Raw genomic sequence first — 13,659 nt, forward strand, 5'->3', positions numbered from 1 at the left:
GCACTGATCCTAAAAGGCAGCGTGCAAGTCAATGGCCAGTATTTAATTGAGTATTGAATGTTGCTATATTCACGTGTACCTTGGGCACTTCAATGCACAGTTTTAATTTTGCATTTTGTTGCTTGCCAGCAGTGTGCAAATCGGTGCTTCATCACAGACCCTCAAATATTACCTAGCTTTCTTAGGGATTCATTCAGTGTCATCATGCTGTAGGAATAAATGCGCCATAGTACTGACATTGTCAGCTGTGTAATTAATAATTCTTTTTGTGTCTGCTCAGCTGTGTCCTTACCTAATTATCAGCCTGCGGTTACTCTGCAGATCCCAGGTGCTGTGGTTACTGGTTTAAGCGAAGCTTTCACGATGTTTGTGGAGAACGCTGTTCCTGCTTAGGAAAATTTCCAAGGAGGACTCGATGATCCAGTTTAACACATTCGCACTAGGCAAAAAATGATTATTGAAATTTTACATGCCAAAACCACGATCTAGTTACACTATTTTAATTGGTATTTGCATTACGTCCAGTACTGGTCACTCGTGCAACACAGTAGCCAGTAGTCAGCTGGAATGACAATGGTTCAACGACTACATTAATATCAGTATGAGGTGAGCTATTTGGCAAGACAGTAGGAGCAGCGGTAGGAAAGTCCAGAGAAGAGGCAAAAAAAGCTTGGCTGTAAGAAACCTTCTGGAAGGGTTTGCTCGCTAAGGTCAGCTTTGCTGGGCCAAAACACCCTTTACAAGCCAAACACCCTTTACAAGATGGCAAGAAGGCAAACATTATTAGACGTCACTTCCTAAATACAAAAAAACAAATGCACTGACTACTACGTACACAGCTTCACACTGTGTTTAGACGTACATTCAGTTAAGAAAAACAGTTTAGAATGAGATGAAGTTTACAAACAAGTGAAAGGAAAACAAAGTTACAAGCCAAGAACGTTTCAAGTAGAAAAACTAGAACAGGAGAGAGCCTTACGCTAAATCAAGACCTAACAGTACTACTACGCTATGTTTAGAAAGTGCAAGCATAGGTCTTTCAACATGAAATTTATTAAGTGGTTTTACTGAGCAAATGTAGTGGAATGCTTCCTGCTAATTATTTAAAAACTGAAACATTCCAAATATTATAAACTGTTTTGAGTAGAAGTAATCACTAGGCTTTAGGCATGCAGATCTCATAAGAACTGCTTAAATACATCACAAGCAAAAACAGAAAAAGATACAAAAGCTACACTTATGCGCATGCAGAAACTGTTCTTTCTGGTTGTGTAGGCAAGCCACTTTTGTCCCTACAAAACTGATTCAGAGCTTCAGTGTACTCTAATAAAATCACACACTAAAACAAATGTGGACGGATTTGAGCCTTCATATATTTTTGCATCCAGACTGGCACATTATTTACACATTGACAGTATGTGCAAACCTAATTACGCTCACATGCAGGATGTCCGCCAACCTTCCACCAGTGCCCCCATCGAGTGAGGAGGAAAGTGCTGCAGACATCTTAACAAAAAATGTGCCAGTTTTCCGATCTGGCAACACTTGAAGTGCCATCACCGTCAAGTGAAGAGTCACAAGCGCCAGCATCGACTCTGTCTTCGGCGTCGCATGAGTCTGTGGAGTCTCAGGACATTTTGGAATCTCTTGAATCACTGATGTTTCAAGAAGTTCTGGTTCCTGAGGATTCTGAGGCACACCACAGCAGCCCGCAGTCAGAAGCATCGCTGGCTTAAGCAGGCAGTCGTAGGCTGGATACGTTAGGAAGCATTGCTTCTGAAGCAAAGTCAAGGGGGAGGAAAAGGAAAAAGAAAGATTAGAGTTAGTTAATATTGGAGGGATTAGGCAATGTTTCAAGTGCAATCAAAAGATGCAAACCACAGGATGACCTCGAACTTTTGCCGTCTCTCTGCTCAAACACATTAGAGAGGTCAGTGAGGATACGCATCTCGACTTGAAAATTAAGTTGATGCAAGTAGGAGAGTAATTCTAAGATTATTATTTTTTAATGTATACTTTTTGTATAATAAAGTCAAGAGACAATGAAACAAAAGGAAATCATTGATGAATTTAATTACTTTATATCGAAATGGAAAAAATAAGGAGGTAAATGAAAGTATATGAAAAGGTAGCTTCCCACTAATGGGAGACGAACCCACAACCTTTGAATTATGACTGCATTGCTTTACCAGTAGAGCTGCAGCAATGGCTATCCCTCTGCAAACTTTCTTGGGCCTGTATGTGCATGTACTGTATCTCACCCTCGTAGTGTTAGCCAGTGCTACTCGTGCAAGAACACTCCAAGAGCCTAATCTAGTACACATAAACATTCTGTGAAATTGATGGTGGAATAGCCTCCAGCTCGATTGGTTTTGGTTCTAGCTCCCACCAGTGGCAAGTTATATTTTGTCTACTTTCATTTCCCTTCTCCTTCTGATGTTGACATTACAAATAAAATGACAGTTATTTTCCTTTATGCTTTATATACGTTTCCTTGTCTGTTGTTGTCATGTCAAAGCCCCTCAGCTCTTCTTTTTTGTTCATTTTACATTGGGTTGTATCCATATTTTTGTGCGGTATTCAAGAATTTCATAAAGTTGATATCTGTGGGCCTGGTTGGCTGGCCATTGCTGCTGTAGAAATGTGTGAACATGTTTTAGCAACACACCTACGATAAAGAAGCACTGATTTGCAACTAAAAGTTTGTTGTTGCAAGGCAGATGTTTATCGCTTTCATCTGTATTTACTTATTCAGCCTGCCTTGTAGCAATGAACCTTTTTGAGTTCACCACCTGTGCATGTAGAGTTTGTGCATGCACTTAGAGGTGCCTGTACATGCCTGTAAATAAAAAGAAATGTAATGAACCTTCAACCAGACCCCATTGAAAATTTCGGTTATATGCTGCAAGTTGTAAAACCTGTCGGGGCGTTCTAGCAGCGCAAGCATTCTTCAAATTGTTTTGTTATTATTAGAAGAGGTAGCAGAAAGGGAAAATCTTGCCACCACATATCCAGGAGGCGAGGTTCACTGCCAACATCGACAACCTCTACCTCTCCCATAACTAAAATCCACAAGCCACATTCCTTGCATTTTTTTTTTCTTTGTGTTCCGTGGCTCAGTTCCAGAGTTGGTTTTGCATGTTTGCATTGGATGTTTGGCCAAAGTCTTTGTACGTAATCAGTGACATTGAAGGCAGTGTGTAAATGAGACATTTATACGTATGACCCTGCTTCTCTGGCAGGAAGCAGGGCTACCTGACGGGAGCCGTGAACAGCATGTAAGCTTTAAAAAATTTCTTAAGCTGAAAAAAAGGTTAGAAATTTCTGCGGCTGTCGTGCTGTTCTGCAGTTGTTTAATACTTTGCAGGCACGATCGCCACTATATGACTTACACACCACTGTAGAGTCTAGCCGCCTCAATCCCCACACAGTAAGTCAAGGCAACGTCTTTTATGTCTTACCGGGATGCCAAGTAGCTTGAATGCAAGTTGAAAAAAAATTTGTACGCATGTCTCAATTGTTTGAATACTAATTATGATGACATGATTTTTCTTGACAATGATCGACATGGCTGTAGGGGCCCTTTTTGGGGTGACATACGATCAAAATTCATTTGCGTAGGTTAGCTACCATCTTTGTTTAATACTACATGTGCAAGCATACCTCAGTGCATGTTTTACAGGTTGCGCAAGGTCAAAAGCACTGAGGCAGCTTTTGTGCGATGCCAGTCGATGGCAGTTTTTTTAGAGTTAGCCGTAACTGTTACACTGGTGATGCAGTAAGTGGAAACTTCCAGTCTCTGTGATCATGCGATCATTTTTTTCTTGTATTTCTTTTCACGCGCATTGTCAGTATCATCATTACTATTTCTCGTTTTGTATCAGCATTTCGGGTGCCATTTTTTTTTTATTGGTTTATGAGTTAATAAATAGTTAGTTGTGTATAATTCTGTATTCTGTGATTATTATTATATTATTATTATTATGTATTAGTATCTTTTATGCACGCTCATTGTCAGTCGTTTCCTTCTTTCTTTTGTTTTGCTTCAATGTTTTGTGACTCCTTCCTGATTTGGCTTCCAAAAGGCGGCGGGCAGTAATATGTAAATAAAATAAAATAAATGATACATTAAATGACAAAGAAATGGTGTTCTGTATTCCTCCAATCGCACAATATTACTCTAGGGGCAACTGTCCTTTACCAACCTCAATGCTACAGCAAGTCGTTCTCCAGGCTCCAGGGGTTTCTCGAATGTGGTGCTGCCGTGTGAGGTCCTCTGCTAAAAAGCTCAATAGCTTGTCCAAGAGTTGCGGCGCCTTGCGAAGGAACTTGTTGAAAAATCCGTGGTCATCCTGACGTATCCGTTGCATCTGTAAAAAATGGTGCATTATTGCCTGGCAGCAAGACCATGCCCTGCCCACATACACGCGCAGGTATCAGGAGCTGTACACTTTTCACTGACACACACGTATAGCCACTAGCCATCATTAATCTTACCCCCTGCTTTGTTTATGTGCTTGAATGCAAACAGTGGTTCGGCAAAACAGGAGAGCCAGTCAACGGTATATTAAAATCGTGCGGCCACTGCCAAGAAACTTCCGAAATTAGTCGCACAGAATTTTAACCTGCCCCCCAGGTCACAATTTAATTGCATTACACTTCATATTCTACAGTCACACTTCTGAGAGACAGAAAATATAGGAAATCGTATCTCGTCCACAAGCTTCATATAAGACAACCAACACGTGTAAAAAGGTGTTCTTGAATCTATGTGCTGTACTAATAGCACAAATATAACTAGCAGTCCTTAGCTTTTTGTGCGGGTGTGCTAATACCGAAAAGTAGGTTTAGAATCGAATCAAATGAAGAAAAAATAATCTGGATATCAAATAAAATATCGAATAGCAGAAAATGTATTACAAAACTTAATCCTTACAAATTTTGTGCAAGAAAAGAGGGTGCTACACAAGCTCTTTGTAAACAGTATGGTCTACTGTTAATAATGAAGGGAGCTCCAAATTAGTATTACAGATTGTCTGTTAAATAGAATCAAGCGCTTCTTCCCCTCTGAAGCTGAACAGTTAATGACCGTATGCCGTACGGCATACACGGGTTAGACGGACGGCGGTTGAAACGTCGTGAGGTGTCGTCACCACGTATTCAAGGTTCGTCCAGGTTGACAGCACCGATCGAAACGATAACGTGACGTACGCGAACAGGGGGAACGACAAGAGCAGGGTGTAGTTTGGAAAGCGCGAAAGCATAGGCAAAGATCGGGCTGATTAGCCGCCGGAAGCATACAGATAGCCCGATCTTTGCCTATGCTTTCGCGCTTTCCAAACTACACCCTGCTCTTGTCGTTCCCCCTGTTCGCGTACGTCACGTTATCGTTTCGATCGGTGCTGTCAACCTGGACGAACCTTGCACCGACGACGCGATGCTGTTCTGCGAATTGGGCATTCGCGCGCTGCGAGTACGATCTCCGCATTACTACTTTAACCCTTTCACTTATGCGCGCACTTAAAGACGCTGATAAGTAATTGCTGTCCTAACGAAGATAAGTCCCCACGTCCAAACACTGGCTCCTAGTTCTACCACTGTAGATCATCGAAAGGAAAGAAGTTACTCACAGCCGTAAAGTCCTTCTTCTTTACGCAGTTGAAAAACTGGCCGGACCCACCAACGTCGCCGCAGAGGCCGCAGACGCTTTCTGCGCTCCCGCCGCCTTTGCAAGAGCAGCAGCAGCAAAAGCTTCTTTCTCATGTGGTACATTGCGGGGAGAGAACGCTGATGCCGGCGAAGCAAGCGGCTAAGCAAGAGCTCCGCAGCAACGTCGTGCGTGGTCGCGCGCAGATGTCAGCTGCAGTTTTGAGCAAGCAGACGCTATCACGCGTGATGTTGACAATTGATGTAGCTTTTCTTGCCATAAGGATGTATAGATAGGAACAGCGTGCATTTCTCAACTTAAAAACAATGTACTAGCTCTAACATTGATAAACTAAATAAAAATGGCTGGCCATAATGAAATTAAAGATAAACTTTTCTCAAAGCCAAAGACGACCGTTTCCGCCATCGCTGGGCCGCTGGTCTGTCAGCACTGTGCTACGCGAAGCGAAGCTCGCACGTATGCGCGTATCGTGTGGCTGGTTGCCCTTCCCTTCATCACCCGCGTACGCGCACGCAGACGCGTACGCTTACGTGTACGCGTAGCGAGACGCGTATCCCGGGCTGCGTGTGGTTGGGCCTGTAGTCGCCGGATCACCCTCGCAAGCTTTCACTCGCACATACAGCCTACGGTGCGCGGTGACGATTTTAGCGACCTTGGACTTTGTACGAAACCTCTCAGCGACTCCGACGGCAGAAACGCGCCTGCAGTGTTCATACAACTGCTATCGCAATAAAACGTGATGGTCTTCGATAGTCCTGACATTGAACGTCCTTTAGTGAGCCTGTCGTCACTACACTCATGAATCGCGTTCAGCACCACGTCTATCACTAACACCGAGCGTGATTTAAAAACCAAGCTAATAAAAAACATCGTTCTAGGCTCAGATCGCGCATACTTAAGATTTGTTGCAGCGCTGCGCCCCATAAATAAATGCTTGTAATGTCCGTGTTCCCTAAGGGCACTTCTAGTATGGTAGCAGGTCCTTGATGCATACTGTAGAACCATGTCATTTATAATCACCGCGGAAAAATTATTCACAGCCCCAGAGATTTAAGTACAACATACAGGTCCACATACTTGCACCACTCAAGTAGCAGCAAGCATCCCTCTGAATATGTAGACACACGGGCTTTCAACACTCTTATCGCAGTGTTAATAAACAAAACGGTTCGGCACCGCTGCTCCATACCTTGTCGTTTGGAAGGCCATTTTCACAGCACGCCTTGGCAACGTTATCAAGTGGCGCTTTCCTCCTTGCCATGAGGGAAAGCGCGCAGCCAAGGGAAGCAAAGTGCAGGGCAGTACTTTCCCCAATGCCCGCTGACGCACCTACAAGAAAAAGACCACAATTTCAGGAGAACACTTAAACAAATTAGCGCGCTGACTGCTGTACACCTTCGTGCTATGTAAATTTCTAGGAGTTTACTTGAGCCCAAGTGTAAAAATATACCACTGTGCTCAGGTTTACACAATTAAAGACATCTTGAATACACTGTGAAGAATCGGAAGCTTCATGTTTTTGAGTGTGTGTTAATATGGCCGATTGCATAAAAAGCGTAATTTCCGTTGATAAAACTTTACTGTTCTCTATAAAAGTTAAGTGATGCAGTGTTATTGATTTTTGATTGATGATTGATTGAATTTGATTGATTATTGATTTCGATGTTATTTATTTTGATTATTGATTCCACTTCAATGGAAAAGTTTTTCCACGACGTAACTATGGTCCTTGGTATAAAACGAACAAAATACTATCATGCAATACGGCAAAAGTCGTGATGGCAGCTGTTTCCACTGCATGCTTTGCGTTGTTGTGGGCATGCGACATTGTTGCCGAGCAATAACTGTTTAAGGCGTCAGCATTCTTTGGCGAATGCCCCAGTCCCCTCAAGTGAAAAGTCAAATGTCTTGTACGTGCACAAAAATTCGTAATTTGCAAAGCTAAAGGACAACTGCAACGAAATGTTCGGCCGCGCAAATGACCCAGTTTCAGATAATTTAGAGGTGCAGTAGCCTCCGTGCAAGATTTTACGCTTGAAATACAGGTAAGTGCGTCAGATAGAACTCGCTGAAATTGATGTCTTTTCATATCAAAACTGAAAAAAAAACGCGCCCATTACCGCCCGGCGGAAGTGGCGTACAGTGAAGAATGTGGAGAACCAGTACCTGTGCTGTCTGCTTTCCTTGCTTGCATATATTGTGGGAATTTATAGGCTACACTTTGTCATCTGTACATGATCATCATCATGGGGGGTTCATATGGCGTTCTTCATCACCGCTTGTGGGGCTCGCTCTTGTGTGATCCGTGCTTTGGGCGTGGTCGGTTCGCCGCATCTCGGACGCGTAATAAACGTCGGGATAACTGCTGCATCACAACTGGTGGAGTGTGCTTTACGGTCCTCCGTCCTCTGACTTCCCGCTGAACCTCCTGGAACTTCGATCAGGTCGCCGATTGTGCCAGCTGCCCGCCAGTATGTCGCAGGACGAGCCAACGGGCAGTTCTACTTCAACCATCTCGGCCTCGGCTACCCCAGCCTCTCCATATTGGATTATCAGTGGGCACCAGCGTGATCTCCATCTATTTGCTGGACTTCGCGGTGAAGACGTCGAGGATTGGTTGGACAACTACAACCGAGTGAGTTCGGCTAACCGTTGGGACGACGCGTCCAAGCTACGTCACGTCGCCTTTTATCTCACTGGAGTAGCGAAGACTTGGTTTTTCAACCGTGAGGTTGATTTCACGAACTGGAGCGCTTTAAAACAGCAGCTCCGCCAAATCTTCGGCACACGGGCTGTTCGTTCCGCCCTCGCAAAAAACACGCTCGACACTCGCAAGCATCAACTCGGGGAATCTTATACGTCGTACATCGAGGATGTGCTTGCTCTTTGTCGACGCGTGAACACGGCCATGACCGAATCAGACAGGGTTCGCCATATCCTCAAAGGCATCGGAGCTGTCGCTTTAAATGTCTTAGCCATCAAAACCCCCGCTACCGTCGCTAATACCATCGCTACTTGCCAGCGCCTCGACGAACACGAATCAGTACGGTTACAGCCAGACACCACTGCAACCACTACCGCCGACGACCCCACGTTACGAGCAATGATCCGCGCAATAATTCGTGAAGAGCTACATTATCTTGGCTTCACCGCAGGGCCTATGTCTTCTTATGTATCGGATACCAATCTGCGAGGCGTTGTCAAGGAGGAATTGGCCTCCATGGCTGGTGCAGCGTACACGGACCCTCTAACCCCTCGGGCCTCACCAACGTACGCACAAGTAGCCGCAGTTACTCTAGTCATCGTTGCACCGATGCCTCAAAAACAAACGCCGGCCCACATGGCTTCCATGACTACCAGCGCACCTACCCAAACCAGCTATCCGCAGTGGCGTCCTCCCCGTCCCATCTGCTACTACTGCGGCTATCGTGGCCATATAGCACGTTTTTGTCGCAAGCGCCCGCAAGACGAGGGTCGCGGATATGGCGCCTACTTACGGGATGACCTTTCGCCCGGAGCCACATTCCAAGGTCTAGGGAGCCTGCATGATCAACGCCGTCCTTATGCTCCACCGCTCAGTCGCTCTCCATCACCTACTGTAGCATCCGAGACGGCTCCGACGTATCGTCCTGCGAGACGCCGCTCGCCATCACCCCTTCGCCGCTCCACGTCCCCACTTCGACCTGCTTCTCAATTCGGCGTGCGTCGTCCGGAAAACTGAATTATGCAGCTTTTGGAGGAAAGCTGCATCGAACGACAGGACAAATTCCTCCATCGCGTCCGTGCAATATGATATAGGTTGTAGTAGAAGGTGTACAAGTCGAAGCGTTGATAGACACTGGTGCTAGTGTTTCAGTTATTCACCGTGCATTGTGTTCGCGCCTCCAGAAAGTTACGACCCCCTATGATCGATCTACGCTACTCGCTGCTCAAGGAGCCGCCATTCGACCTACCGCCATGTGCACTGCTCGTATTTCCATTGACGGACTTCTGCATTACGTGCAATTTGCAGTGCTAAGTTCGCGTGCCCAACAGCTCATATTCGGATGGGATTTTCTTTCTACGTCCTCCGCCTCCATCTCCTGCGGGCAACGCGTTCTCCACATGACCGACACGACCTATTCGCTTCATGCAGATGGCGCACCACTTCACTTGCTTGCTGCAGAAAATACCGCGCTACCACCTCGCCATCAAAGCATTGTTACTATCATGTCTGATGTCATTGACTGCGGCGACGTGCACGTATTACCATCTGCAGGCTGTCTCGCAAGAGGGATAGCCTTTGCATCAGGGCTGGTTCAGTTTGATCATGGCTCTGCACTTCTCTGCGCTACAAGCTCGACATCCGAAAAGATTCTCATCCCTAAAGGCACTACATTGGCTTGCGCCACTGAATCGGAGTCTATCTCTGTTGTTTCCTTTAAGCAGCTTCCTCTGAAATTCCTTGTACTGGACAGGCCGGATCTCCTTCAGCTCTTGCAGCTGCCATCAGTTCCGACCTGACACCTTCGCAGTCACAACAGTTGCTTGCTTTGCTCCGAAAACATGAAGCTTCGTTTGACGCGCATTCATCTTCGTTGGGAAAAACTTCGGTTACAACGCATCGGATAGAGACTGATGGCACATCCATCGTGCGCCGTAGACCGTATCGCGTATGGCTAGCCGAGAGGAAAGTCATTGACGAGAACGTCACCGACATGCTCCAACGGAACATAATACACCAGTCTGCTAGCCCTTGGTCATCCGCCGTTGTTTTGGTTCGTAAAAAAGACGGCTCTGTTCGATTTTGTATCGACTACCGAGCACTTAACAACAACACACGCAAGGAAGTATACCCTATGCCGCGAATAGACGATGCCTTGGATTCCCTGAAGGATGCCTAGTACTTCTCCAGTCTCGATCTGCGTTCCGGCTGCTGGCAGATATCTATGCATGAGAATGATAAAAAGAAAACAGCGTTTTCGACGCCAGATGGGCTCTACGAGTTTAATGTCATACCTTTCGGCCTCTGCAATGCGCCCGCAACGTTCGAGCGCATGATTGACACCGTTCTTCGTGGCCTGAAGTGGAAGACTTGCTTGTGCTATCTGGATGATATTGTTTTCTCGTCAACCTTCTTTCAGCACCTGAAACGTCTGGATGAAGTTCTCACGTGCCTTGCCAACGCTGGACTTCAGCTAAACACCAAGAAACGCCATTTTGTGAGCAAGATGATCAAGGTATTAGGTCACATTGTGAGCAAAGACGGCATTCGTCCAGATCTTGACAATGTTTCGGCAGTTCTACACTTCCATCGTCCCGAAAAGACCAAAGATTTGCGCAGTTTCTTAGGCCTCGCTTCCTATTTTCGCCGATTCATACGAGACCGCCTCAATAGCGTCACCTCTGCACAAATTGCTGGGTTCTAAAGTTCCCTTTGTGTGGTCTCCCGAATGTGAATCAGCGTTCGCCCATCTGATGAGCGCTCTCACATCTGAACCAGTACTTCGCCATTTTGATGACGCTGATCCAACCCTCCTGCATACGGATGCTAGTGGTCACGGCATTGGTGGCATTCTCCTACAGCGAGACGACAGTTTAGGTGAGAGGGTCGTCGCGTACGCAAGTGGCGTTCTCACAAACGCCGACAACAATTACACCATCACGGAGCAGGAATACCTAGCTATCGTTTGGTCTGTGCAAAAGTTTCGACCTTATCTTCACGGCCGCCATTTCACCATAGTTACAGACCATCATGCATTATGCTGGCTTTCGACGCTGAAGAACTTGTCTGGACCACTTGGTCGGTGAATCCTTCTTATGCAAGAATACCACTTTACTATTACCTACAAGTGCGGAAAAAAACACCAGGATGCAGACGCGCTTTCTCGCTGTCCGCTTCCTATGACACCATGCAATGGACCTCCAACTAATCCGTGACAAGCTTTCGCACGACCCCTCTTCACATGCTTTCTGGTTGGCCACTGTAGAGGAGATGCCTACACACGACAACAGATTCTTCCAATCTCATCAACTTGCCGACTCTTACTGTCGGCGCATCATAGACCACCTTCAAGGAGTTTCGCGCCCGCCTAACGCCCGCCTTCGTCGACAGCTGACGCAATTTAAGATTGACAACTGCGTCCTGTACAGTCATGTCTATCACCCTGACGGTCAACGCTGGGTTCCTGTCCTGCCACGCGCTCTACGTGCTCATGTCCTGCAGGCTTCTCACAACGACATGACTGCTGGTCACCTTGGCTTCCAGAAAACCTATGACCGCATCAAAGGTCGCTTCTACTGGCCTGGTTTGTCCGCCAGTGCAGCGAGGTATGTGGCTTCCCGCGACCTAAGTCAGCGTCGAAAGCTCCCTACATCAGCTCCAAGCGGACAACTGCAACCAGTTCCGTGTCCGTCACAACCATTTGAAGTCGTTGGCATTGACCTGTATGGTCCTCTTCCTGTGACTCTCACCGGTAAACGATGGATTGTGACATCCGTTGACCACTTGATGCGCTATGCCGAAACAGCTTGTGTGAGTTCTGCATCAGCGTCTGAAGTTGCTGAATTCCTACTTGAAGCCTTAATACTGCGTCATGGTACTTTTCTCGTCCTCCTGAGCGACTGTGGAAAAGCATTCCTCTCGCAACTAGTAGACTAAATACTCAGAGCCTCAGGAACCACCCACAAGACTATCTCCATTTACCTTCCTCAAACCAACGGCCTAACAAAGCGATTTCATCGCACGCTGTCAGACATGCTAGCTATGTACATCGAACCAGATCACAGAAACTTGGACGCAATATTGCCATTCGTGACTTTTGCGTACAATACCACCGTTCAACGCATGACTGATTACTCGCCATTTTACCTTGTCTATGGTCGTTCGCCCTCTTCCTGTCTTGACGTCTCTTTCTTCGCGCCAACTGTCAATCGATGCCCATCCTCATGTGAAGAATATGTGTCCCGCATTCCCAGTTGTCACCAGCTCGCCCGCATCAACACCGAAGCACGGCAACAAGCCCGCAAGCAGCCTTACGACGCCTCTCACCGCGTCGTGTGCTTCCGCCGTGGCGAGAAAGTGCTACTTTGGACACCAGTTTGTACTCCTGGGTTGTGTGACAAGTTTCAGCTTCGGTTCATCGGCCCCTAGAAAGTCTTGGAGCAGAGCTCTCCGGTTAACTATCGCATGGCACCAGTTATTGTTCCAAATGACCGCCGCTGCCGCGCTGCTGAGGTTGGCCACGTTTCACGTATGAAGTCTTTCACGAGGCGTTCGCCGCCCCTTTGAATTGCGGCCAGGATGGCCGCTCTCGCGCGAGGGGACATTAGTGTGGGCATTTATAAGCTACACTTTGTCATCTGTACATGATCATCATCATGTGGGGTTCGTACGGCGTTGTTCTTTATCATCGCTTGTGGGGCTCGCTCTTGTGTGATCCGTGCTTTGGGCGTGGTCCGTTCGCCGCATCTCCGACGCGTAATAAACGTCGGGATAACTGTTGCATCACAATATATATACCGATGTATCTGCGAACAGGTCTCGCACGTCTGCTAGCCACAGGCGAAGTATGCTCCAAGTACAGAGCGATTTGTCTAACTTGTTCTCTATGTTGAACAGCAAGGCCTCGATGCGTTCGTTCACCTCTCGAAAAAGAGCGCATTGGGGTGGCCAAGCTAGTCCGGCTAAACGCGGACGCGATCCACGCGTAGCGCCGTTAAGCTACATCAGCAAAATTGGGCGCTCCAGTATGCTTCTAGTGTGGCTGGCGCGGGAATATAACATGCCCTATCGCACGCCCAAGCGCTTGGAACAGAACGTACTATGGCGATGGAAAGAAACGCGAACAGCAGAGCGCTTGGCCGAAGCATAACTGAAGGTATAGTGCGCGCCATCCAGTCATCAATCATTCACAGGCGGGCACATCCGGTTTGATCGCGCTGTGTGGTGGTGCGCCCCCTATCCTGCGATATTTTTGTTTCTGTTGTGCTTCTGTTTTATTTGAAAACGA

General features: G+C 46.7%; 1 protein-coding gene across 1 annotated transcript in view; it reads right to left on the minus strand.

Annotated features, from left to right (window-relative positions):
- The window catches only part of LOC126524069 (uncharacterized oxidoreductase TM_0325-like), a 210,946-nt gene that overhangs the window by 139,100 nt on the left and 58,187 nt on the right, over positions 1–13,659 (minus strand). The window contains exon 2 of the mRNA XM_055067266.2: positions 6,858–6,997. Within this exon, the coding sequence (XP_054923241.2) occupies positions 6,858–6,997 (140 nt within the window). The remainder of the gene's footprint in view (positions 1–6,857; positions 6,998–13,659) is intronic.

Source organism: Dermacentor andersoni, chromosome 3, assembly GCF_023375885.2.
Source record: "Dermacentor andersoni chromosome 3, qqDerAnde1_hic_scaffold, whole genome shotgun sequence".
Taxonomy (NCBI): domain Eukaryota; kingdom Metazoa; phylum Arthropoda; class Arachnida; order Ixodida; family Ixodidae; genus Dermacentor; species Dermacentor andersoni.